Source organism: Ipomoea nil, unplaced genomic scaffold (genome assembly GCF_001879475.1).
Source record: "Ipomoea nil cultivar Tokyo-kokei standard unplaced genomic scaffold, Asagao_1.1 scaffold0813, whole genome shotgun sequence".
NCBI lineage: Eukaryota > Viridiplantae > Streptophyta > Magnoliopsida > Solanales > Convolvulaceae > Ipomoea > Ipomoea nil.
Genome location: NW_017617241.1, coordinates 982,158 through 1,004,976, shown reverse-complemented (window position 1 = coordinate 1,004,976; position 22,819 = coordinate 982,158). Strand labels below are relative to the sequence as shown.

The following is a 22,819-nucleotide window of genomic DNA, read 5'->3' as shown; positions in this document are numbered from 1 at the left end:
AGATGGCATGGAATTATAGATAGGTATGGACTACATATGCATGCACATATAGGAATCTGCTAGTTACTAATAATTTAATAGCGAATTGAATATAATATAATGTACGGTATTCAAATCAAAGTGGATAAAAGTTGTGCATGAATTTAGCAGCTATTAACTGGCTCGCTAGATACGTCAATTTATATCGTGGACCATGGTAGAGAGTACACTATAAATTCTGGTTCAATACACATAATTTGATTTTATAATATACAAAAGTCATGTTTATAATGTATAGAATTTATGTTCATAATACATATACACATAAACACTGCACGATATAATGAAGACGCATAAACACTTAACAAATACGCATAATTCATATGCATAATGTACAGAATTCATGTTCATTATATATATATATATATATATATATATATATATATATATATATATCATGTTTGTGTGTGTCTTATGAATATAAATTATGTACATTTTAAACATGAATTTTGTACATTACAAAATCAAATTATGTGTATTACGATATATAACGATTGGCTAGATACTACTCAATCTAACCAAACACCAACTTATGGGCGTGCACAATCTTTCATCAAAACCACTGCCCCATCCCGGCCTCCATCAACCATTCAACCCCACAACTTGATGAGTCGCTTTCCCATATCATATTTTCACCTTTTTCAATTCTTTCAAATAAAGTTATAAGTTTACTAATATTGATATGATGGGTCTATATTTTTTTGGACTTGAGTCATTTAAGTCGTCATTGGATAGCCGGAACAACACACGAGAAGTCCAAATGAGATCATGAAACTAGGCAAGGAACATGGTGTGGGTGTGAGTTTGCCTAGCTAGCTATTTTACATGAGAAACCATGAAAATTGTCCTATTTTACATGAGAGTATGTAGACCTGCAATTGAGGGTTTTTTTTTTTTTTTTTCTATGGATCGGAGTTAATATCCAATTTAATTTAGATCAGTCATTGATTATATTAGTGGTTTTTATCGATGACTGAATTGGGTAAAATCATTGAAGTCAAGGACCTCTATTACAAGGTAGTATTTCACTACTGGAAATTATGGAATTTTTGACCACCTGAAAGTGATCTTAAATCAAGTTGAAAGCCTTGTTCCGCGACCACTTTTGGTATCCCGAAAAACCTTTGTTGCTATTTTTGTTGCTATTTTTGACCACTTTTGCTTTCTACTTGATTTAAGATTACTTTCACGTGGTCTGAAATTTTATAATTTCCAGCAATAATGATATGTTCTATACTTTCTCAATCTTTGCAGTCCAAAGAGTCAATATCTCACTACTGGGATTCGATCTTGTGACCTTCTCTCAAAGGGAGCCACAGAGATGCCACAAGGTGGTTGGCCTTTTATGACAGAAATAATATAATATGATGGAGTTAAAATATGGTAAATGATAGAAGGCTCTAGTAAAATCTGTGCTCCGATCGGATCCACACTGGATCATCATATATGCATGCAGTAAAAACATGTTGGTCGGCGAGGCTCATGCATGCATGTCGGGCACGTGAGTGGTAGTTCTGAGCTTCAGCTCCTCTTAAATGCTTCTGCCGCTTCATCTCACACTATAAATGCCACTCTCACTTCCAAATTTCCACAGTACAGCTTAATTTCACACATTATCTCTCATCATCACCTTCAATTCTTCTCCATCCCATCCATTTTTGTTTGTTTTTTATTTTTTATTTTTTATGTCGAGTGATCAGATCAGTTCATCTTCACACTCAATTCTCGCCGGCAAACTGTTAAGGATGACGATGAGGTTGTTTTCAAGAATTGAGGGTTTGGTTCTCAGGAGTAGAGACTGCTTGTTTTCCTGGGTTTCTGCGGACATGGTTGCTTCTGCGTCTTCGATTTTGTTCCTGTTGTTCAAGAAAACTGTCTGGTCTCTCTCCATGTGCGTTCTTGCTCTAGGTATATATGCAGCGCTTCTTCTTCACACTACAAGAAAAATGCACATAGACAACGGTTAATAACCGTTGTCGTAGGGGTATAATTTCTGTTGTTGAAGCCGGTGTTGTTGTAAGTCCCGCGCATAGACAACGGTTTTTTAACTGTTGTCTTTTCTAGAAACAACAACGATTTTTTAACTGTTGTCTATTAAGTGTTGTTGAAGCCGATGTTGTTGTAAGTCACGCACATAGACAACGGTTAATAACCGTTGTCTTTTCTAGAAACGACAACGGTTTTTTAACCGTTGTCTATTAAGTGTTGTTGAAGCTGGTGTTGTTGTAAGTCACGCACATAGACAACGGTTAATAACCGTTGTCTTTTCTAGAAACGACAACGGTTTTTTAACCGTTGTCTATTAAGTGTTGTTGAAACCGGTGTTGTTAAAAGTCACGCACATAGACAACGGTTAATAACCGTTGTCTTTTCTAGAAACGACAACGGTTTTTTAACCGTTGTCTATTAAGTGTTGTTGAAACCGGTGTTGTTAAAAGTCACGCACATAGACAACGGTTTTTAACCGTTGTCTTTTCTATAAACGACAACGGTGTTTTAACCGTTGTCTATTAAGTGTTGTTGAAATCGGTGTTGTTAAAAGTCACGAACATAGACAACGGTTTTTAACCGTTGTCTTTTCTAGAAAAGACAACAGTTTTTGACCCGTTGTCTATTCAATGTTGTTGAAACCGGTGTTGTTAAAAGTGATGCACATAGACAACGATTTTTAACTGTTGTCTTTTCTTTAAAAGACAACAGTTATAAACTGTTGTCTATTGTGTGTTGTTGAAATCGCTGTTGTTAAAAATCACGCTCATAAACTGTTGTCTTTTGTAGAAAAGACAACAGTTTCAAACTGTTGTCTATTGTAAAATAGACAACGGTTTTTAACCGTTGTCTCAACCCATTTTTAACCTGCTTAAATTTTAATCATATAAAAAAAATCAATTTATCCATTCACCATGGCCAAGTATAGTTACATAATTTTGAAGAAGCTAAGCAAGGTTCAAAATAACAAGTCAAAATACTTTCATTACCAATTCTAATCGAATCATCATCCAAGTCATAATACTACAAAAAACAATTCTACGAACAAAGTCTAAATGATTACAACGTCAAATCATACCTACTCTATATAACTTGATAGAATATCGGCTCATTCTGAACGCACCAGATCAATAACCGCTTTATCATAATCAACTTGTTGGAACTACATGTAAAAAGTGAGTAAATAAATTAGTATAGATATAATAAATTTGCAATGAAATGCGAAATAAGTTAGGAGTAATTCAGAAAGCATAAAAGTAGAGTTATAGTTGGGTATCATATAAAACAATATAAAAACAATCCAGTGATCCAACTTATAGTTTTCAAGGAGAAACTCTACCTATTTGCTGCACTCAAAAGAAGCTAATAGAATAAATAGTTTTAAGTTAATGCATAAGCCTTCTACTGCAATTATAGGATTAACTTATCATTGTACCAAATACTCATTAAGACAAAGCAACTGGTAAACTAAACTTACAAATTAAGATACTTATGAGTTGAGACAAAATTTAACCACTGTATAGAGCTGTAATATGTGTCCATATGAAACTGTTCTAAACTAAATTAAAGAAATAATTATTGTCGGGTGGTCGCGATGCCAATATATTTATATTCACATATATTATCATAACTTTCAAAATAATGATTATGCAACAAAAAAAGCAACAAAGAAGCATTCAAATATTGACTACATTCTGTCCAAAATCCCTTAACTCACATATAATAACACCTCACACTTCCACCTAAATTCATTTTTACTCTTTATACTCTTATTAAGTCAGTCCATCATCCAATTAAATTACAAAGTTAATTAATTTAAACCCAAATTTGTCAAATAAAAAATCTGTAGCTTTGGATTTTTGGATGTATAATACTGGACTTTTTTTTTTTTATTCCAAATGCCACTCATACCAACTTATAATTTTTCTTACATTTTTGAATTCTATATTTAACCAAAAGGGTTGTGAGGTTTCCCTCATATCCAAAAAAAAAAAAGAATATTCTGATGAAAATTTGCATTTAATTAACTGGTTTGATGTTCCTTTATGTACCTAAGGAATTAAAAATCAATCCACCCATCACCACATAAAACTAACAACAATAAAACCAACAACAAGAAAGTATGATAGTACCAAGAAAGTATGATAGAACCAACAACAAGTAATATACTACAAACTCTGAATTTATATAGGCATAGATTCATAATTTCTATACTGTAGATTCATAAAATTTTTACTGTAGATTCATAATTTCTAAACTGTAGATTCATAATTTAAATACATTAAATTCATAGTGTCTATACAGTAGATTCATAATTTCTACACGTATGCAGATTCATAATATATGAACTGTAGATTCATAATTTCTGTATTGTTGATTCATCATTTCTAAATTGTATAGTTATCAAATTATGAACATATAGTTCTGTGATGTGTGAATACATAGGAATCGAACCACTAGACTAGGGTGCCTGTAGAGACTAGAGACCACTAGACTAGTGTGCCGGTAGGCCGGGTATATTCATGGTTTTATAGGGACCGGGTCCACCATAAACCGGGCGATATAGATATAGAACATGGTAAGAAAATATTAGCTTTATTACCCGGGTCACTAGACCCAAAATAGTACTGGGTATATAGGTACAAAATGCGAGATTCATAGATTTTTATACTGTAGATTCATAAATTCCATACTATAGATTTATAAAATCTTTGGTGAATAATTTTATATTTAAATATGAATGAAAATAGAACTATTAAATTAACTTTTGAATTGTATTATTTCTTTGTTAAAATTTTATGCACTATATTTGGACAAAAAAAATTATTTACATTTTATTTTTTGTTCTAGATCTTCTAAACATCTATTTTCATCTCGTAACAAAAACAATGAAGGTCCAAATTATAGATAAAAGATAAGGTGTAACACTTTAGTAAACAAGAGTTGGTGTGGCTTGGTGGGTTTAGCTTTATTTGTTATGTTAGAGGTCATGGGTTCTATCCTTAACCTATATTTTATACAATCATTGTCTTGGTTCTCATAGACAACACAGAACCAAACTCGTTATATCTTAGATGTTGCGCTTAAGTATATAAGTGTTGGTGTGGCTTGGTGGGTTTATCTTAGTTTGTGATGTTAGATTATGTTAGAAATCTTAAGTTCTATTCTTCTTACAGGCATTTTTAACCTATTTTATAAAATCGTTGTTTTGGTTTTCACAGACAACACAAAAACAACCCAGTTATATACAAGATGTTGCACTTTGATACATAAAAGTTTGTGTTGCTAAGTTGGTTAAACCTTAATTGCTATATTTGAGGTTAGAGGTTTGATTCTTGTTGTTAAAATCCTTGTTTATATTTTATACAACTGTTGTCTTTTATAGAATAATGATGATGCGCAAAGACAACGGTTGTTAAAAAAACGTTGTCTTTGTAGTGTTGTGTATTCAAATACGCTTAAAGACAACATACCAAAGACAACGGTTAAATAAAACCGTTGTCTTAAACAAATAAAGAACGCGCAATGACAACGGTTATATAAAACCGTTGTCGTTGTAGTGTTGTGTATTCAAGTGCTATTAAAGACAACACATAAATGACAACGGTTAAATAAAACCGTTGTCTTTTATAAAATAATAATGCACAAAGACAACGGTTTTAAAAAACCGTTGTCTTTGTAGTGTTGTGTATTCTAGTGCGCTTAAAGACAACACATCAACGACAACGGTTAAATAAAACCGTTGTCTTTTTATAAAAAAGAGCGCACAAAGACAACGGTTTTAAACAACCGTTGTCTTTCTAGTGTTGTGTATTCTAGTGCGCTTAAAGACAACACACCAACGACAACGGTTAAAAAAACCGTTGTCTTTTAAAAAAAAAAACGCACATAGACAACGGTTTTAAAAAACCGTTGTCGTTGTGGTGTTGTCTTATCACAAAATGCACAAAGACTACACACTTATAACAACGGTTAAGTAAAAACTGTTGTCTTTGACAAAAGTGTTGCATAAAAGACAACGGTTTTGGACCAAACTGTTGTCTTTGATACAAAAGACAACACTTTTCTTAAAAACTGTTGTCTTTCTAGTGTTGTCTATGTGCATTTTTCTTGTAGTGTCAGTGTTTAATTTTCCTTCAAGATTTGTGTTGTTTAATTGTTAATGATGTTAATTTTCCCATGTTCATAACTGAGCAACTCCAACTAAGTTAGTCGAGTTGTTGGTTTCGTAATCCCAAAGTTCTAAGTTTAATTTACGTGGCCTGGAGCTCCAATTTATCCATTTTCATGCCTGCGCCAATTCAAATAAGAGGTCATGGGTTCGATCTCCAGTAGGCCGGAGCGGTATTAACTCTTTATGCTTCAGTATGTTAATAAAGTAGTTATGATCAAATACTACATTATATTATAACAAAGTCAGTAGTACTCAAAAAAAAAAAAAACAACAACAAAAAAAAAAAACAAAAATCAACTTTAAGGAGCGTTCTATTGGCTATTAGCCTTCTTAATTAGCTTGAATTGATTAACTCTAATTTACTTCATTGTGGTCCTTTAGTGACTAAAAAAACTCGATTTACTCAATACATATACTCTCAAAATAGTAGATCGTTGCACGTGCAATATGTGTGTTCGTTGCCCCAGGTCATTTCAATTTATGACTGCATTCATTTCCATTTTTCATTTTATCCCAGTCAAGAAAATGTACAAGTAGTAAATGAATTTTTTGTTTCAATTTTAAAAATTTTCATTTATTCGTTTAATAACGCACTGATTGGACTTTAATTATCAGGAGGTGCGACGGTAGGAATAGTGACAGGGGCACTGAAGGGGCAAACCACAGAAACTGGGCTACTGAGAGGGGCTGCAGTTGGTTCTGTGGCAGGAGCCATCACAGCCGTCCAATTGTTGGAACTTATGATCAATGGGGAGTCCTTCTCCAAGGTATATGATAATGTTGTAGCTCTATAATCCTTACAGTTAATTAATAGAATCACCAATATAACATAACATGTGATAAAATTAAGATTCAAACATAAGAGTACAATGCAATATGAACACCTACAATTGTCCCAATGTCCCACATTATGAAATTAAGGTGGAAAGCTAAGGCTAGTTAGCTGGGGAAGGCTTTATGAGATACTATATATATTGAGGTATATATTTTCTTGAAAATTATAAATGGTAATGTTTTCCTATCTAGGTATATAGCTAACAAGGAATGGTGTAATTGTAATTTCACAGGTGGCTCTTGTATGTAGTCTTGTAGATGGAAAGGTATTCATGGAGTGGGTCAGCCCTGCCGTGCTCAAAGCTTACCAATGGCAGGTAAGATATTATAAGAATTGTTAAATTTTCTAACGGTACCAGTACCTTTTATATTAAATAAATAAATAAATATATGCTTGAGTGATTGTATAGAATATTCTAAAGATAAGTGTTGATAATATTTAATATAAAAAAAGACTAAAATATTGTTTTCACTTAGGCTCAAACCAATAACTTTCAATTTATTAGAGTCACTTTGTGCCACTAGATCACAAGATAATTTCTTATAATTTATTTATATAATCAATTTGAAATCCAGGTTGGTACTGTGGATACAAGTTTGAGGGAAATATCAGACATATTTGACACCAATCAAAGCTGCAAAGGATTGTCTAATGATACCATACAGAATCTGCCAAAGTACAGATTTCAACATTCTGCTAAAATGTTCAGAAACTTTGAAGACATTACCTGTGCAATTTGTTTGCAGGTAGGTTCTATCTTGATTAAAATGTTAAACTATTAGTATTTTACTTGATCAAAAGTTTTGATCGTTATTTATATATTTATTATTTATATTTATTTACCAAGTATACATTTCTTTGAGTTGTAGGATTTCGAAGGCAGAGAATATGTGAGGATGTTACCGAGTTGTAGGCATTCCTTCCACTTACAATGCATAGATGAATGGCTAGTCCGGCATGGAAATTGCCCGGTTTGCCGAACGGACGTTTCATGTACGGGCATGGCTATAACAACAATTTAATTAAGTGATATGTGAACCCTTAAGTTTGGGGTTAAAACTTATCACAATTTAACAAGATCAAAGATTAATGTTTGATCTAGTTATCTTTGTATACGTATATTTTCATAAACAAATCAAGTTTGTAATTCATGATCTTAATTCAATTTTCCATCATCTTTATAAAAATGAAGCATTTGATCGAATTTATATATAATATATATGAGATTTAAAATTAGATCCCTTAAGATCAACTATATGTTATAGTTTATTGTATCCATTGGTCTATTAACTCTTAACCGGTGAACTTGCAGATGATATTGTAAATATAGAATAAACAGGCAAATGTAAATATTTTCCCTCCCTAGAGTAGAGATAGGGAAATTCCAAAGGGGTCGGAGCCATTTTATTCAATCAATCCTTACAAATATATAATACAATAATTAAAGGAATGTAATTAAAAAGATGACCGTTACAAAAATATTGCCATAAATGGTCATAATAATCATATTAAAATCTTGATAACACTACATAATTAGATAAGTTTCATATTCCATAAATACATTACTCAATACTTAATATATCCCACATTTTTCACATTGACACAAAGTCGAGGATCATATTGCGGCCAAGGATCCTCCTCCTTCTAAAATGTTGAATTTCCAATTCCAAAGGCGCTTCACACTCCGTCCCGACAGAGCATTTAGCAAATCATAATAACTCAATAACTCAGCATACATAGTCAAATATCAGTGTGTACAAAAAAATTTGCTACTGTCGAGATTCGAACCTTGCTAGTTTCACTTTTCACTAAAACTCCAAAAGTTTAAAAAGAGAAAGAAAAATGCTGGTTCAAATTATTATGGTGTTAATACATTAAAAAGTGAAGGATGTTTAAATAAAATTGGAGTAGGAAAAACCTATAAATTGGTGGGTTCAAATTATTATGGTGTTAATACATTAAAAAGTGAAGGATGTTTAAATAAAATTGGAGTAGGAAAAACCTATAAATTGGTGGGAATACGAGGACCCTGAAATAAAATAAGGATAAATTTGCGGGAAGGGCCAAAACCGGAATAAAAAAGGGGAAGTACGGAGTCAAGAGGAAGGTCAGCTGGCCGGCTGTAAAACTCGCGTACCTCGTGAACCTAGCAGTCTCGTAGTAACCGTCGGAGAGCGGAGAAAACCAATGGCGGCGTGGTCCGGAGCAACGAGGAGCTTCTGTATGCCGGCTATCGACCTTGGCAGACTGCGCGGCCGGGCTCCGATAGCCTTCGGCGCAGGCTTTGCATCAATCGCCGGCGCGAGCTTTCGCCGATTGTCGCCTTCGCTATCAAAGCCATTCGCTTCCCTTGGCATTTCCACTGATGCTAGTGAGAATCTCCAATTTAGAAGAATTTCAATATAGATTTTGTTTTAGGGATAGAATTTCACCTTTATTTCCTTCTCCAAAACGCTGACAGTGTTACTCTGATAGACAATTGCTTTATAGTGGTTTGACCTTGTGTGCTATGGCGGTTGTATGCGATAATGTTGTGATTTTTGTGCATTCATTTCCTTGTATTCTTCACCTGAATCATTTTTGTTGGAATAACCAATTAGTCTGAGATTTTATCTTTCAAAACCGTTGGCATTATATCCAGTTCATGTATATGGACCTTGAATGAATTGTAATCATGGATTTAAATGGAAGAACTGTTAGAATATTGATTTAGTGTGAATGTTTGATATGCTCATATGCTGAGAAGATGGATGGTTTCTAGTTATCTGGGTTGATCTTGTATATGATGTGGATTTAGCTTCTCCAAACAGTGATTTTTTTCTGGTTTAATTAGCTTGTGCTTGTTTAATTCCAGTGTGATTGTTACTATACTGATATAGGTTTTATATGCATATGCAATGATACTAGGTGTGAAGGAGGTTGTTCAAACAGAAAAGGCTCCAGCAGCTCTGGGCCCATACTCTCAAGCCATCAAAGCAAATAATCTTCTTTTTGTATCTGGAGTTCTTGGGCTTGTTCCAGAGGCATGTCTTAGTATCATTGCCAATTATTGTGCTATTCATCAAACTTCTCGTACTTCTTCTCAAAATCTTTTATTCATGTGGCTGAACTTGTAATGATGTTTTTGTACTGAAATGCAGACTGGAAAGTTTGTGTCAGACAGTGTAGAGGATCAAACAGAGCAGGTAATATTGCCATGGTCTTTCAGTTGCTAATTACAGAAAGATCTCTCACAAAAAGTTTGAGCTTAAATGTATGCAGGTTCTGAAGAACATGGGGGAGATACTCAAAGCAGGTGGTGTTAACTACTCCAATGTTGTCAAGACTACCATCTTGTATGTGTGTTATGTCTTTCTTCTCACTCTATATCTCTCTGTTCTCATTTCTCAATGCATATGTTCTTGATTGTTGTTTTTAATATTTGAAATGAAAATGTTTCATCACTGCAGGTTGGCTGATCTGAAGGACTTCAAAGCAGTGAATGAGATCTATGCTAAATGTAAGTAGATGAATTAAACCAGTTTTACATAGTTTTGAACTTCCCATTATTCATGCAATCTTGATTGAAATAATTTGCAGATTTCCCATCACCATCACCTGCCAGGGCAACATACCAGGTTGCAGCATTGCCAATGGATGCCAAGATTGAGATTGAATGCATTGCTGCTTTATAATAAACCAATTTAGCTATCCTGGAGTTTCTGTTATGCCAGTAGTAGGAATTCATAGTTGGTAATAAGGCAACTTTTTACTCTTTTCCAGGACCTCTGCTTAATTGTTCTTATATACCCACATCCATTTTTATTACTATATTCATAATTCAGAGAGTTCAACCACCAAAAACCATCCATGTTTTTGCTAATCCTGGGAATAATGTACCCAAACATGCATGCATTGATCTCCGAATCACGTGCTTTTATTGATAATTATTAGTTTTTACATCAAAATTCACCCAGGAAAACTCTAGGTCATAGCTAGAGGGAGTGAACTTATCTTTATTGTTATCATTATCATTATTATTGTCCACTACGTGGTAGGTTAAAGCACGAGATTGATCCTTGCCACCCCTCCCGACATTTAGAAGTAGAAAGTTCTGACTTGGCATTTTTGGGGCTCAAGGTTGCAGACTTGAGGAAGATACTTAGCCTTCTCCAGAACCTGTCGTTCCAGCTGCTCCCATTGTTCCTGTTCCTGTTCTTGTCCCTGTCCTTGTTCCTGTTCTTGTCCCTGTTCCTGCTCCTGCTGTTCCTGTTGCACCCATCTCAATGCTTGCTTCACGGCTTCGCATCGGCACTCGCGGTCGAAGTTGTCTAATGCGTTGCAGCATTGCCTCAGGTGCTGTTGCTGTTGCTGCGGCATTCTCCAGCTGGAGGATTTCATCCTTATGAAGTGGTTGCTCATAAGGTCTTGGGACAGGTACCTGGCGCAGTGGCGGAGCTCTTGGCTCTGCTGCTGGACCTGCTGCTCGCATTGCCGCTGCTGGCTGCCATGTTGCTGCCGGCTCCGGGATTGCTCATCCGTGATGGTGGTGCGGAAGGCGTTGGCCGCCGTCATGGCCAAGAGGGCCACCAACACCGCCGCCATCGCTACAAGCTTTGCCATTTCTGGTAGGGGAAGAAGTGGGAGAATGGTATTATTGGAGTGAAGATAGTTGTTGGTGAGGAGGAATGAGGGAATGGGAGTGGGTTTTATAGTGGAGATGAGGAGACAGTGCAGTGCATGCATGGGTATAACGTGGAGAGCGGTGGCCAACTTGCGCCACCAGATGTCGGTGTTTCAGGGCGGAGCTTCCACGTACCAGTAGCCATGCAAAAAAACTTCCCCACCTTGATTTGTTTTCTCTTCTTATCTGTTTGATTATTCCCATTTCCCAATTTATTCAGTGTGTCGCAGATTTGCATTTCTAACGTTTATCGTTTTCGAGTTGCCACGTCCAGCCCTCCACATATAGTCGTGGCATTGTGTCGTTTGTTCGTGCTAATACAGATACAAATATTTGGAATTTATTGACTTTTCCAGTTTAAGTTGATCAATTATAAAGATCTTTTATCAGTGGAAATTATAAGACTCAGTAAATGTTATAAGATAAATTTATTTGAAGTGTACATTCATGTAACGGTTATGAATTGCAGACATTTTAATATATGGTTAAGGAGGCCGAGGCTATGGGAGCAAGGGAGACGCTTAGTTGGATAAAGACTAGGAGATGGGAGAGGGTAATCCTTGAAACTGATGCTCAATTAGTTACGAAGGCGGTGGCGAGGGGAGCCAATATCTCACCGTTTGGCTTAATTGTGGACAAGATTCGAGAGTTCTTATGTCAGTTGCCTATGGTAACCTTTCGCTATGTCCGTCGCCAACATGTTATGGTGTCTCATTATTTAGTCAAGAGAGCTCTAAATTGTGTAGGGGAGGATAGAATGGAGTATTTTGACTGTATTCCTCGTTTTGTATCGGTTACCTTATGTAACATTTCTGGTGTTTATTAATGCATGTGGTTTTCAAAAAAAAAAAAAAAAAGTGTTAAATGATTTTTGATACATTGAATCAGTGAAAAAAGTATTAGACATTTTTCGGTGCAGTCAAGCCAATTTCACTATTTCTTTTCCAAAAGTGATGGACTATGAAGAACTTGTAGGATAAACTATTGTCTTTTTCTCTTTGATTGACTGATCAAAGACTCCTAACCAACATAACTAATGAGAATACCAAGTGATATTATCCCTATTAGTATCATAAGGCATACCAAAATTTCCATCTTCTCATTGGTTTAAGGAAGAAATTTCATGAAGTTGAAGAAAGAAATGTGTTGATCAAAGTAAATTAAACCAAAGTTGTAGAAATCCAATACAATACAATACAGAAGCACAGACAGATTGTTGGTGTCTGCTTTGTTTGTGTGTATATGTCGTCCTACTTCACAACACTGATAGATATATCGCCAAATTTTTATTGGTTGTGCTTGTTGTACAACAACATGAAATATTCCCTCCATTGAAATGCAGCTTCACCAAAAGAATTGAAGATGATAAACTTGATCTCTCTCTCTGGTTTCATCTGTATTCCTGAAAGTTAACATGTCCTGTTGCTTGTGCATGCTCTGCAGCCTCCTGCATAATTTTAACATATGTTAGCCTAACCGTTGAATAGGTAACATTTTGACTCAATTGCACTTTTTCGATCTTATTTAAGGGGTTCAATAAAGTTTTTAAAAAAAATCGCACAACTTAAGGACTTATTTGACCAATTTTCCTTTGAACACATTGGTTTGGGTGACTAGAGAAACCATAGCCATTACCCAACACTGAGTAAACCCTACCTAGGGACCCTAGTCAACAAAAGACCACTAACAAGGCGTTTGGTTGGGAGGAGAGAATTAGGGGGAAAAGAATTGTAATTTGGTGGAAAAGAATAAGGTGAAAATAAAGTAGGAATTCCAATTACATTGTTTGGCAGGAAAGAAGTGAATTATTGGGAATGTGAAGGGAAGAAATGGCATAAAGACTAAAATGTCCTTGTGTAATAATAATAACTAAGGGCAAAAAGTCATTTTCATATCTTTTTCCTTTCCATGCTATGTTGAATTGGAATTCATAGGGGGAAGGCATGAATTCCAATTCATGGAGGGAATTGCAATTCCCCTCCAACCAAACACGGTAATTTGGGGGCTTAAAAAATTGTGTTGTAATTGCATTTCAATTACACCCAACCAAACAACCCGTAAAAGGTAAACCAGCTTAAGTTGCCCATAACTGATCGGCTCAAACCAAAGAGTTCAATAGGCCACTCCCGCTGGGAGTCAAACCCTTGTGTAACAAAGGACACAAAAACGATAGTTAATTAGCATGCCAACAAACCTTCTGGCCAACAACCCCTATTTGGCAAACCCCGCACCGCAGAGTGAAGTTGCCAGTATCTGTGTAGCTCCTCTTCCTGCATTGTGTCAATTTAAGCCACTTTGAGTTAGTCGGGAGTCAGATCAGATCAAATATGAAACTCAGAATATGAAGCATCATACTAAGACGTTAGAACAAAAGTTAGGTACCCATCTGTAAATTAACGGTGTATATATATATAAAGATGTTACCTTTGCTGCTCTTTAACCAGATTAAGAGCAAGCCCTTCAATCGGGCCAATGCCTCGGTTCTTCTGCACAGTGAAAATTGTCTGATCAAACTCCTCTGGAGCCCCTTCCGAAGGAGACATCTGTTGATAGCGTATCGCTATATTAGCAAGCACACCAAATGGATAGAGACATATGAAGTGTTTTAAGATAAATCTAGAAAAAGGTGGCATTCACACAGAGAGAGAGAGAGAGAGAGGTAAAACCATACAGCCAAAGCATCATAATGGAGCCCATCGTAAATCAGCATGACTCGTTCATGATAGTTATTTTCCTGTTCAACAGAATGTCAAAGTGGATTTAAAAGACTGCTAAGTTCGACTAAACTAGTTAGTAAGAACCACGGGATATAGTATATATACATCAAGCTGTAAGCGCTAACCTGCCCATACAGATCACAACGTGTAGTTTGTATATCATAAGCTGCAATTTCACGCCCATAAAACTCTGCGAGTATGGAAAGCTCTATGGCACCTATATATTATGTGAACAGTTTAGTCCAATTGATAGGAGAACACATTATAACATTTCTGCAGTTATAGATGACTTTTGATGGTTAGCCAATTAGCCCATAGATGTCTTAATGATCACAAAAAAGAAACGAAATTCCATATATAAGTGATCACATACCACCCCATTTTTCTGGGTTAAGAATCCATTCACAATATTCTTGATTGGGCTTCCCAAGAAAAGCTTCGGAATATTTTGTAGGGTCACTGGCAACAGCTGCTGCAATAACCTTCAAACAAAAAACTGTCATTGGAGAGTAGAAGAACGTGATAAACGACACTTTTCACACATGGATATTTGATAAATGCATTTTTTGAGCTCGCCTGTTTTTCTCACCTAATTCAACAAATTCAAACAGTGACGTGGCAAAAGTATTCACACCAGTTGAAAGGAAAGCAATTGAATCATTCAAAACAACATCAAAATACAATAAGGAAAAATCAAAGTACTACTGTCAATTCCACATTCCATCTCAAAATGGCATTGCAATACTAGTAATATTTATCATTTTGGAAAATACTAACAGTCTAAGAAGCATGACAGCAAACACAGTAGAATTTATGTATTTCAATTTTCAACAGCTCATTTGTTCATGAAATAAGGAGCAGAAATTTAACCTGTCTTAGTTCAGGAGCTTTGTTCTTGTCATGGTCCATCACATAACTGCATAGAAGAACAACAACAACAGGTTTAGTAGTGTTAACACATAAACTCTCCCTCAAAATAACATTGGCAAGAACCCTAAAGCTCAAATTTTTATTACCCAACCGCATTGAAGAGGCAACTGTTGTCTGAAGGAATGACTCTTCTAACTATAATGCCTTCCATTGGATTTGCACCTGAAAGAAAGCAACAACCTTTTCTTAGCTCTTATAAGAAGTAGATACATATAGAAAGGGGGGAAAAATCAAATCTTTATACAAAATCCTTTGAATTATCACAAAATTACAGCTAACAGATGTGATTCTCTATCCAAATAACCATGGTATGGAGAACCCAAATTGATAAATAAGAAGTAACAGAGGTTAAAACCCAATCAAATCACATAAAATATGGTTGAGCTTTTCTTGAAATACGAATCAATAGTACATGAAATGCTGACCTTGTTTATCCAAAAAGAAATCTTATTTCATAAAATTTGAAGAAAAATATTTGTGAGACAAAAGAAAACTGGCAGGCTCTTGAAGAAAACAGATAGAAAATGGTAGCTGAAGCAACAGAGAAGATGGGAGATCTAACCAGAGAAGCAAGAATTAATTGCTTTGGCTTGAAGACAGCATATATTCGGGTGACAGACAACCCAATGGCACTATATATCTGTCCCTTTAACAAGACAAGATTTACCAGAACAACAACACATCCCGCTTGCGGCTTATCTCTGAGTCTGATGTGTTAAATTTCATAGTTGGATTCCGGTTTCAGATTCACGAACAAGAAGTTTTGGGCCCAATGGGCCGCCAAACATGAAAACTTGAGCCTGAATTTTAGTATAAACTCGGGATAAAAATGAGAGAGGACTATATAGTTATGAATATATAATTTTGGAATCGTGTCCACGTGAACACGGTTTCATAGCATAAAGATTGACTTATGATGCACGGAAATTTTTAAAGTTGAATAGTTTTGTGTTTTAAAAATGCATTTCTCATTGCGTTTATGACTTGGTATTTTGTAATTTGTGTTTTTGCTCAATATGATTATGCCAATATTCTTGAGTGAGATTGTGATAGGCCTCGAACATGTGATCTTTCGTTTGGAATGATAACTATAATTTTTTTTGAAATATGGCGTACCAATATATTAATTCAAAAATTGAATGATAGAGTCAGGAGGGATTAAATCCCAGTACATAGAATGATCCTGATCATGGGCTAATCTAGCAAGAGTATGCGCATGTGAATTTAAAGTTCTTGGAATAAAACTAAGCGAACAATTAACGAAACTACTAATAGCTATCCTGCACTGCTCAACCAGAATTCCAGTATACGATAAGTTATCTATAGGTGAACCATTTTTCTCTTCCCTTTTCCGTGCAAGGGCATAATAAAATTGCGTTATATCCCGAGTATACCTAATCTTATCTCATACAAGACATTACTAACATAGATTATTGATAACTCAATTGATTCTTGGATGACATATTATAGGCAAAGATGTAAGATATAGCCTTAGCTCCCATTGTGTAAGAGTTTATCCTCTTGTGAGGGTAGCTCCTCATTGACACCGGACACTGATTCTCCTAGTAAATTATCCTTTCACAATCTTGTGGGGCGAGGGAGGATTTCGCCTTTCATGAACAAAATTATCATTTTCTGAGCCATAAATAGGGGAGCTTTATTGTGCAGAAAAATGATTAATCTATAGACTTCGTAAATCAGTAATCTAATGTTCATAGGATACATAAATTACTCGGAGAGTATTTTCAATAAGAAGAAGATGACCACCTTGCAAGAAAAAAAAGAAGAATTACATTATACATGGTTCTCTTTGGGTTTTACTAGTACTTGCTCGCTGACAGAGGGGTGGGGTTAGGCACTTTTAGGCATCAAGCTCTCTAAATCTTCTGTTTCAGTACATGGCGTAGCTGGATCTTTTGGCTCTCCATTCTTGCCTCCAAGAGCTTCGACTTCAAACTGTGTTTCTGTGAATTGCGTGGCCATTCGATGCATCCTCCTTTCATACCTCTACTCAGATGAGGATTTCCCAAGTCAGGTGAGTTCCATTGCCCCGCCAAATTCGAGGGGCTGAAGCCATCTTTACTCGAGCATCTGTCAGGAGAAGACGTGATAGCCCCCCCATTAGAAAGTCTTCCATTTGAGTACCTCCAGAGCCTAGATATGGAAGAGGACATCTTCTTTAATGGTTGATTTGGTGAGGAGCAAACTTCACTTATATCAGTAATCGGTGTCTCATCACAGCCATTGCCTTCCCAATCTGCTCCGCTTCTTGACATGGTGCTGAGCCGGCAATTCTTGTTGTTGACAGATGGGTCGCTCCCGTCAGGTGAATAACTTGATCCCTGCTCATCGAGATGGCTCACGGTTTCCCACTCACTTCCCTCGTCTTCCAAACCATCACTCTGATTGATATATGCTTTAGGATGTCTGTGAAAATTGTCTTTTGTAAACATATTAACGTCAGGGCTGACAGTATGAATTTTGGACGAATGGCTAACAGGACTGTACTGAAGAAGATGCGGTTCAATTTGCCTCTCGTTGGTTTCAGCCACACTAGCGTCTTCAAAAACAGCGAAAATGTCATCTGGATTTGGGGGCTCGTAAGTGAATTCCCGAATGTCGTGGATATTAACAGCTGCAACTAGTTGTCGAAGGTGTTCCACTTTCTTCATCTCCTCCATATCAGGGGTAGCACCTCTAGAACTTAAAAAAGACTCTAAATCTGCGATTAGTCTGTTCATATGAGAATACTTGTCTTCCAGTGTCAACTTAGCATCGATTAGCTTCATTTGAACCCGTTCCTCCCTCCAGACCTCAGCCATCTGTAACATCCTTCTCTCTTCATCAACTTCCTCGCGAAATCTTGCAGATTCCCTCTTCAATACTTCAACTTCAGCCTTGTCTTCTCCGATTTCTTTAGCTAATTCATCACACACTTCCTCTATCAACTCTCTCGCCTTCCGTTCCTTTTCATAGTCCTGCATGTAGCGCTTTGCAGATAACTTGGCATCAGCCAACTCATTAACTAACTTGGAATTAACGATTTCAAGCCTTTGTCGGTTTTTCCTTTCTCTAGTCACGTCAGCTTTCATATCGTCTAAGATTATCCGTATTTTCTCATGCTCTCTGCTTCGCCACGCAGCCCTTTCTTCACTGAGTTTCTTCAGAAATTGCTCGATTTTCTTTTTGTATGACTGCTGCTCTGTCTCAAGCTCACTAACCCGGGCCCGTGCTTTCTCTAGCTCTGCCTCAAGGACGGATACCACTCTAGGAGTATGCGTTTGTTGGGCGCGAACTTTTTGGTGACCATGAATCTGTTTTATTCCTTCAGTGGCTTTCCAGCTGATAGGATCCCACTTTGTCACTCCCTCCATTGCAGTGTTGGGAAATTGGAATGACGGTTCAAGCTACAAAAGTAAGACAGCTGGATAAATGAACGACGAATTGAACTTGAATAACATCATCTCATTGTCAATCAATAACTTGAATCAGGATATATATGTAATATAAATCAACCCATATCGTCTAACAACTATCAACAAGACAGATTCTTTGCAACCTCTACTATTTCGAATAAAATGACAGTCGACACTGAGATCTAAGATTAATATATCTACCAAATTTGTAGTACATAATACATTGTATCCCCCATCCTAATATACTCGGTGGATTTTACCATTACAACCACACTTAGACCTTTATTATGAAGTATATGAACTAGAAGACCGCAGATCAATCTCATACCTGACAAAACACTCCATTTCTTGGACCAGAGATGGAACGAGGACTCTCTACCGAATCCTTAACAGGAGAATCTTGAGCTTTACCGTGATGATGACCATAAAAAGGGATCCCAGCATGATGAACTCCACCCTGCATTGAAGAAAGAAACTGTATAAATAAACTCAAATTCCCCCCAAAAAATGATTTCGGAGGTCCCCAAGGCTCAAACTGGGTGAAACTGCTAAATGAGATCTACCTAATTCACTCTTTGCAGATATGAAAATTTTTAGTGATCATGGTCCCTAAATGGTTGAAAATACCAAATGTACACTACATAAATGGAAGTTTAATTTGCAGATAGTTACTACTTACTACAACCAACAGAAGTTTAATTATAAGCCATGCGAATGCTTATGTACACAACAAATGCACAGAGCTCAAAGGAACAATCAATACACAGAAGCTCAATTAATTGAATTTGTATATATTGATGATGATAGAAAAGCACAAAATTTAGTCAAATGTAAAGTTTATGGCGCAGAAAATGGAAAAAAGCCCTAAAAGCACCAAAACTTTTTAACTCAAATTTACCTGAAACCCTAGCTTTTCTCCGTTACTAGGCACTTCCGGCAACTGCAGCCGCCAGATTCCTGCAGCAATCTTTCTGGCCGAGACTGCAGCTCGAGTTTTCCGATTACACTTCCGACCAAGATTCGACGGGCATCCCTCTTCCGCAACACTCTCCTCTACATCCTCATTGAACTTCCACCGCAGCAGAGGGGTGTGCGGCCTGCTCCTCCTCCCAGCAGAACCTCCGCCGATATCCTTCCGCAACCGCACTCCTCCCGCACCGGAGGTCCTGATCCTCCGGCTTGGCGTCCTGCGAGGGCTGGGTTGCCTCTGCAGAAGATCTGATCCTGGCGATGCGTTCGCCGCCTTGGAAGACGTGAGTGTCGGAAGCTCAGTCCTACCGCCAGTGATCTTCATTGCTTTTGCCCAGATTCAGCCATCAACCGCCTCTACCTCCGCCTACCTGAGAAGCCAGTAACTAAACTAAACCTTCACTCTTCAGCGCGATCTCTCTCTCTCTCTCATTCACAGTACACCATTGTTACAGTGTAGATTCGTATAGTCAACGTCTATGCTTACAGCAAAACTCCGTATTTAATGGTCCGCGGAGGATGGCCATAGCCATAGCCCATAGGGCATGTAATACGGCGCCGTTTGATGACCCTAGGAAGGCATACGGCGTCGTTTGTGTTTGTGAGGGTTCAGTTAAAAGTTGGTTTAACAGTAATTATCGGACCGCCATGTTTCCGTTATAAGTGGCCCACGCGCCCTCTATAGGAGGAGCCTGTGAACTTCATTCCTCCATGTAATCACTAATTAATACCCCTAACCAGCCTACCACTATTATATCGGCAAATTATTATCCAAATAGTGCTGCGTTGATCATTAATATATATATATATATATATATATATATATATATATATATATATAGGCGAGTTCAGGTGCGGTGACCTCTTTCCGTGCGGTCGTGCGGTGATTTTTAAAATACACCAATAGTTAAGTAAGATATACATTATTAACGTAAGGAAATGCACCACAAAAAATACACACAAATTAGGTACGCATCACCAACAACAGACTATTAGGTATGACTAAAACCACCACACAGGTATACATCACCAACAACAGACTATTAGGTATGACTAAAAGCAGCACCACACAGTGTTCGGAAATACACTATAGGGAGGTATATGGTGTATTTTTTTAATGTGTTGTGTATTTTTTTAATATATTTTTATATTTTATTGTGGTTTGTTTTTTTTACACTGTTAGTATTTTATATTAACACTATTGGTATATTCTGAAAATCGGCAAATTATATTATGCACCGCGGTGCATAATCGATTATGCACCGCGCGTCTTTTTTTTTTAAATGAAAATTAACAGTGTTTGTTTCCGCCGTTTCGCACCCTTTTGCAAAATGTAACTCTGTTATTCAGTGTCATTTTGTACACACTGCAGTTTCAGTTGAACACAACTACAGTTTCATTTCGATATAACTATAGTTTCATTCGATATTTATAGACTCAAATATGTGAAAATGTTATTTAATTTTATTTTATATACACTATAATTTCATTAAAACACAACTACATAATCATTTTGATATAATTACAGCTTCATTGTACAATATACACTCAAATATGTGAAATGTTATTCAGTTTCAGTTTATATACACTGCAGTTTCATTTCACTATAACTACAGTATCATTTTGATATAACTGCAGTGTCGGTTTGGATATACTGTAGTGTCAGTTAGTGTTTAATACACCAAACAAGCGGACTCCGTTAACTCTAACGGCGGACCGTTTCTTTACTTAAAGAAACGACGTTGTTTTTGACCGCGGTGCACATGCACCGCGGTCTATAATATAACGACTGCTGAAAATCGCTGCAGGAAATGGCCACACGCATGTATATAAATGTTCAAACTGTATCTGATTACATGTGTAGAGTTGAGCCCATAATCAAATACAAAGCCCAGTATGTTTAAACCTTTTCACTGTTTAGTGCAAACTTGTCCAACACCCGATGCACCATTTAAATGCATCTAAGCCCAACATTTTTGTATTTGAAATTAAAGTCACAAATTGAATTATTGTTAACATTGTTATGGTCGAGCCTCTTGCATTCCTAGTGCGATCGTGATCTCTAAATTATTACATAATAACTGAATTTACACTGCATATCTTTAAATATGTTTTAAATTTTCTTGGCAAATTATTTTGTAGACTGTAACAAAAAGTAAAGTTTTACCTATATTAAAATTACACTATTCATGTACTGAATATATATTATACAAAATAATGTACTTTGAGTACTCAAATGATATACTTTTCCTGATAGTACGTGGTTTTCAGATATTTGTTACTTGTATCTTAGAATCTTAAAATGAAACGATGACTCATTGACTTTTTTTGGGACAAGTATTGTCTTCAAGAAAGAAGCAACAATAAGAAAATGAGAATACCCGATAGAAAGATCAACCAATAAATGTTTAATTTTACTTTTAAATTGTAACGATAGAGTAGAAATTTTAATTAATAAATAGTGACCTTTTAGGCACATAAGTATATAGATAGGAAAATATGAAATCATTTTGGAAACTCGGCTCGAAATTCAATTTAGAGAAAATTTCAATTTTGGTCCATTGACTATTGGAGTTGTGTTAATTGCAACACTTGACTTTCAAAAATGTTAATTAAGTACCTTGACTATGCAATTTCTTTCAATTTTGGTCACTCCGGCCAAATTACCGGTCAAATCTCACCGGAAATTTTTAATAGGTCAAATAATGAGGGCTTTTTTGGTCATTTTACTTTTTTCCTTTCATCCCCGGCGAGCAACTCCATTTCCGGCGAGCCAACTCCTTAACACTAACAGGGCTAGGCCTAATCAGTTTAATCCCAGGATCAATAATGAAATCATCAGGAGTACAAATCACTTCAATCGCATTAACAAACCCAAACCCAGAATCAAGAGTGGGTGTAAATTGCAAGAGCAGCGTCATCCTCTAAAATGGTGAAAGCGGGTGTGATCTCTAATAACTACTGCCCTGTTGTAGACCCCAGACAAAATCTTTGCAAAGTTGTGGCAGTCAACGGAAATCCGGAGGTCTTTAGCAACTCTAATTGTTGTGCCGGGTGGAGTTGAGAGAACACCAAAAGCTATTGCCA

The 22,819-nt window shown here is 36.4% G+C and overlaps 5 protein-coding genes across 6 annotated transcripts; 2 read left to right on the top strand and 3 right to left on the bottom strand.

The window, feature by feature from the left end:
• The first annotated feature begins 1,618 nt into the window (after nucleotides 1-1,618).
• LOC109178315 (NEP1-interacting protein-like 1) lies at nucleotides 1,619-8,224 on the top strand. Its single transcript, XM_019327944.1, has 5 exons — nucleotides 1,619-1,947; nucleotides 6,818-6,969; nucleotides 7,270-7,353; nucleotides 7,613-7,783; nucleotides 7,907-8,224. Exons 1-5 carry the CDS (start codon nucleotides 1,725-1,727, stop codon nucleotides 8,057-8,059), a joined length of 783 nt encoding a protein of 260 aa, XP_019183489.1. The 5' UTR covers nucleotides 1,619-1,724; the 3' UTR covers nucleotides 8,060-8,224.
• Nucleotides 8,225-9,145: 921 nt separating this feature from the next.
• LOC109178318 (reactive Intermediate Deaminase A, chloroplastic-like) lies at nucleotides 9,146-10,852 on the top strand. The gene is made up of 6 exons (XM_019327949.1): nucleotides 9,146-9,408; nucleotides 9,945-10,060; nucleotides 10,178-10,222; nucleotides 10,299-10,372; nucleotides 10,487-10,536; nucleotides 10,617-10,852. Exons 1-6 carry the CDS (start codon nucleotides 9,225-9,227, stop codon nucleotides 10,709-10,711), a joined length of 564 nt encoding a protein of 187 aa, XP_019183494.1. The 5' UTR covers nucleotides 9,146-9,224; the 3' UTR covers nucleotides 10,712-10,852.
• A 79-nt stretch (nucleotides 10,853-10,931) lies between these two features.
• Nucleotides 10,932-12,039, bottom strand: LOC109178316 (2S sulfur-rich seed storage protein 2-like). The gene has a single exon (XM_019327945.1). It carries the CDS (start codon nucleotides 11,760-11,762, stop codon nucleotides 11,115-11,117), a length of 648 nt encoding a protein of 215 aa, XP_019183490.1. The 5' UTR covers nucleotides 11,763-12,039; the 3' UTR covers nucleotides 10,932-11,114.
• Nucleotides 12,040-12,819: 780 nt separating this feature from the next.
• Nucleotides 12,820-16,034, bottom strand: LOC109178317 (ubiquitin thioesterase OTU1). 2 transcript variants are annotated; one of them, XM_019327947.1, is made up of 9 exons: nucleotides 15,910-16,034; nucleotides 15,434-15,509; nucleotides 15,288-15,333; nucleotides 14,791-14,899; nucleotides 14,543-14,634; nucleotides 14,372-14,434; nucleotides 14,125-14,243; nucleotides 13,895-13,970; nucleotides 12,820-13,147 (listed from the first exon to the last, which is right to left on the bottom strand). In XM_019327947.1, exons 2-9 carry the CDS (start codon nucleotides 15,496-15,498, stop codon nucleotides 13,091-13,093), a joined length of 627 nt encoding a protein of 208 aa, XP_019183492.1. In that variant the 5' UTR covers nucleotides 15,499-15,509; nucleotides 15,910-16,034; the 3' UTR covers nucleotides 12,820-13,090. The 2 variants fall into 2 exon arrangements, with proteins under 2 accessions (XP_019183492.1, XP_019183493.1); XM_019327948.1 differs by lacking the exon at nucleotides 15,910-16,034 and adding an exon at nucleotides 15,773-15,898.
• Nucleotides 16,035-17,008: 974 nt separating this feature from the next.
• On the bottom strand, nucleotides 17,009-20,200 carry LOC109178330. The gene is made up of 3 exons (XM_019327963.1): nucleotides 19,662-20,200; nucleotides 19,092-19,220; nucleotides 17,009-18,754 (listed from the first exon to the last, which is right to left on the bottom strand). The coding sequence occupies exons 1-3, from the start codon at nucleotides 20,055-20,057 to the stop codon at nucleotides 17,225-17,227; spliced, it is 2,055 nt and encodes a 684-aa protein (XP_019183508.1). The 5' UTR covers nucleotides 20,058-20,200; the 3' UTR covers nucleotides 17,009-17,224.
• Nucleotides 20,201-22,819: the final 2,619 nt, after the last annotated feature.

Coding starts and splice junctions, on each gene's coding strand:
- LOC109178315 (XM_019327944.1), top strand. CDS start 1,725: ATGTCGAGTGATCAGATCAGTTCATCTTCACACTCAATTCTCGCCGGC. Junction 1,948..6,817: donor CATGTGCGTTCTTGCTCTAG/GTATATATGCAG, acceptor TTTAATTATCAG/GAGGTGCGACGGTAGGAATA. Junction 6,970..7,269: donor ATGGGGAGTCCTTCTCCAAG/GTATATGATAAT, acceptor GTAATTTCACAG/GTGGCTCTTGTATGTAGTCT.
- LOC109178318 (XM_019327949.1), top strand. CDS start 9,225: ATGGCGGCGTGGTCCGGAGCAACGAGGAGCTTCTGTATGCCGGCTATC. Junction 9,409..9,944: donor TGGCATTTCCACTGATGCTA/GTGAGAATCTCC, acceptor CAATGATACTAG/GTGTGAAGGAGGTTGTTCAA. Junction 10,373..10,486: donor GTTGTCAAGACTACCATCTT/GTATGTGTGTTA, acceptor TCATCACTGCAG/GTTGGCTGATCTGAAGGACT.
- LOC109178316 (XM_019327945.1), bottom strand. CDS start 11,762: ATGCATGCACTGCACTGTCTCCTCATCTCCACTATAAAACCCACTCCC.
- LOC109178317 (XM_019327947.1), bottom strand. CDS start 15,498: ATGGAAGGCATTATAGTTAGAAGAGTCATTCCTTCAGACAACAGTTGC. Junction 14,244..14,371: donor TCCATTATGATGCTTTGGCT/GTATGGTTTTAC, acceptor CGCTATCAACAG/ATGTCTCCTTCGGAAGGGGC. Junction 13,148..13,894: donor TAGGGGTTGTTGGCCAGAAG/GTTTGTTGGCAT, acceptor AAAATTATGCAG/GAGGCTGCAGAGCATGCACA.
- LOC109178330 (XM_019327963.1), bottom strand. CDS start 20,057: ATGAAGATCACTGGCGGTAGGACTGAGCTTCCGACACTCACGTCTTCC. Junction 19,221..19,661: donor GAGAAAAGCTAGGGTTTCAG/GTAAATTTGAGT, acceptor TCTTCAATGCAG/GGTGGAGTTCATCATGCTGG. Junction 18,755..19,091: donor GAAATGGAGTGTTTTGTCAG/GTATGAGATTGA, acceptor TTACTTTTGTAG/CTTGAACCGTCATTCCAATT.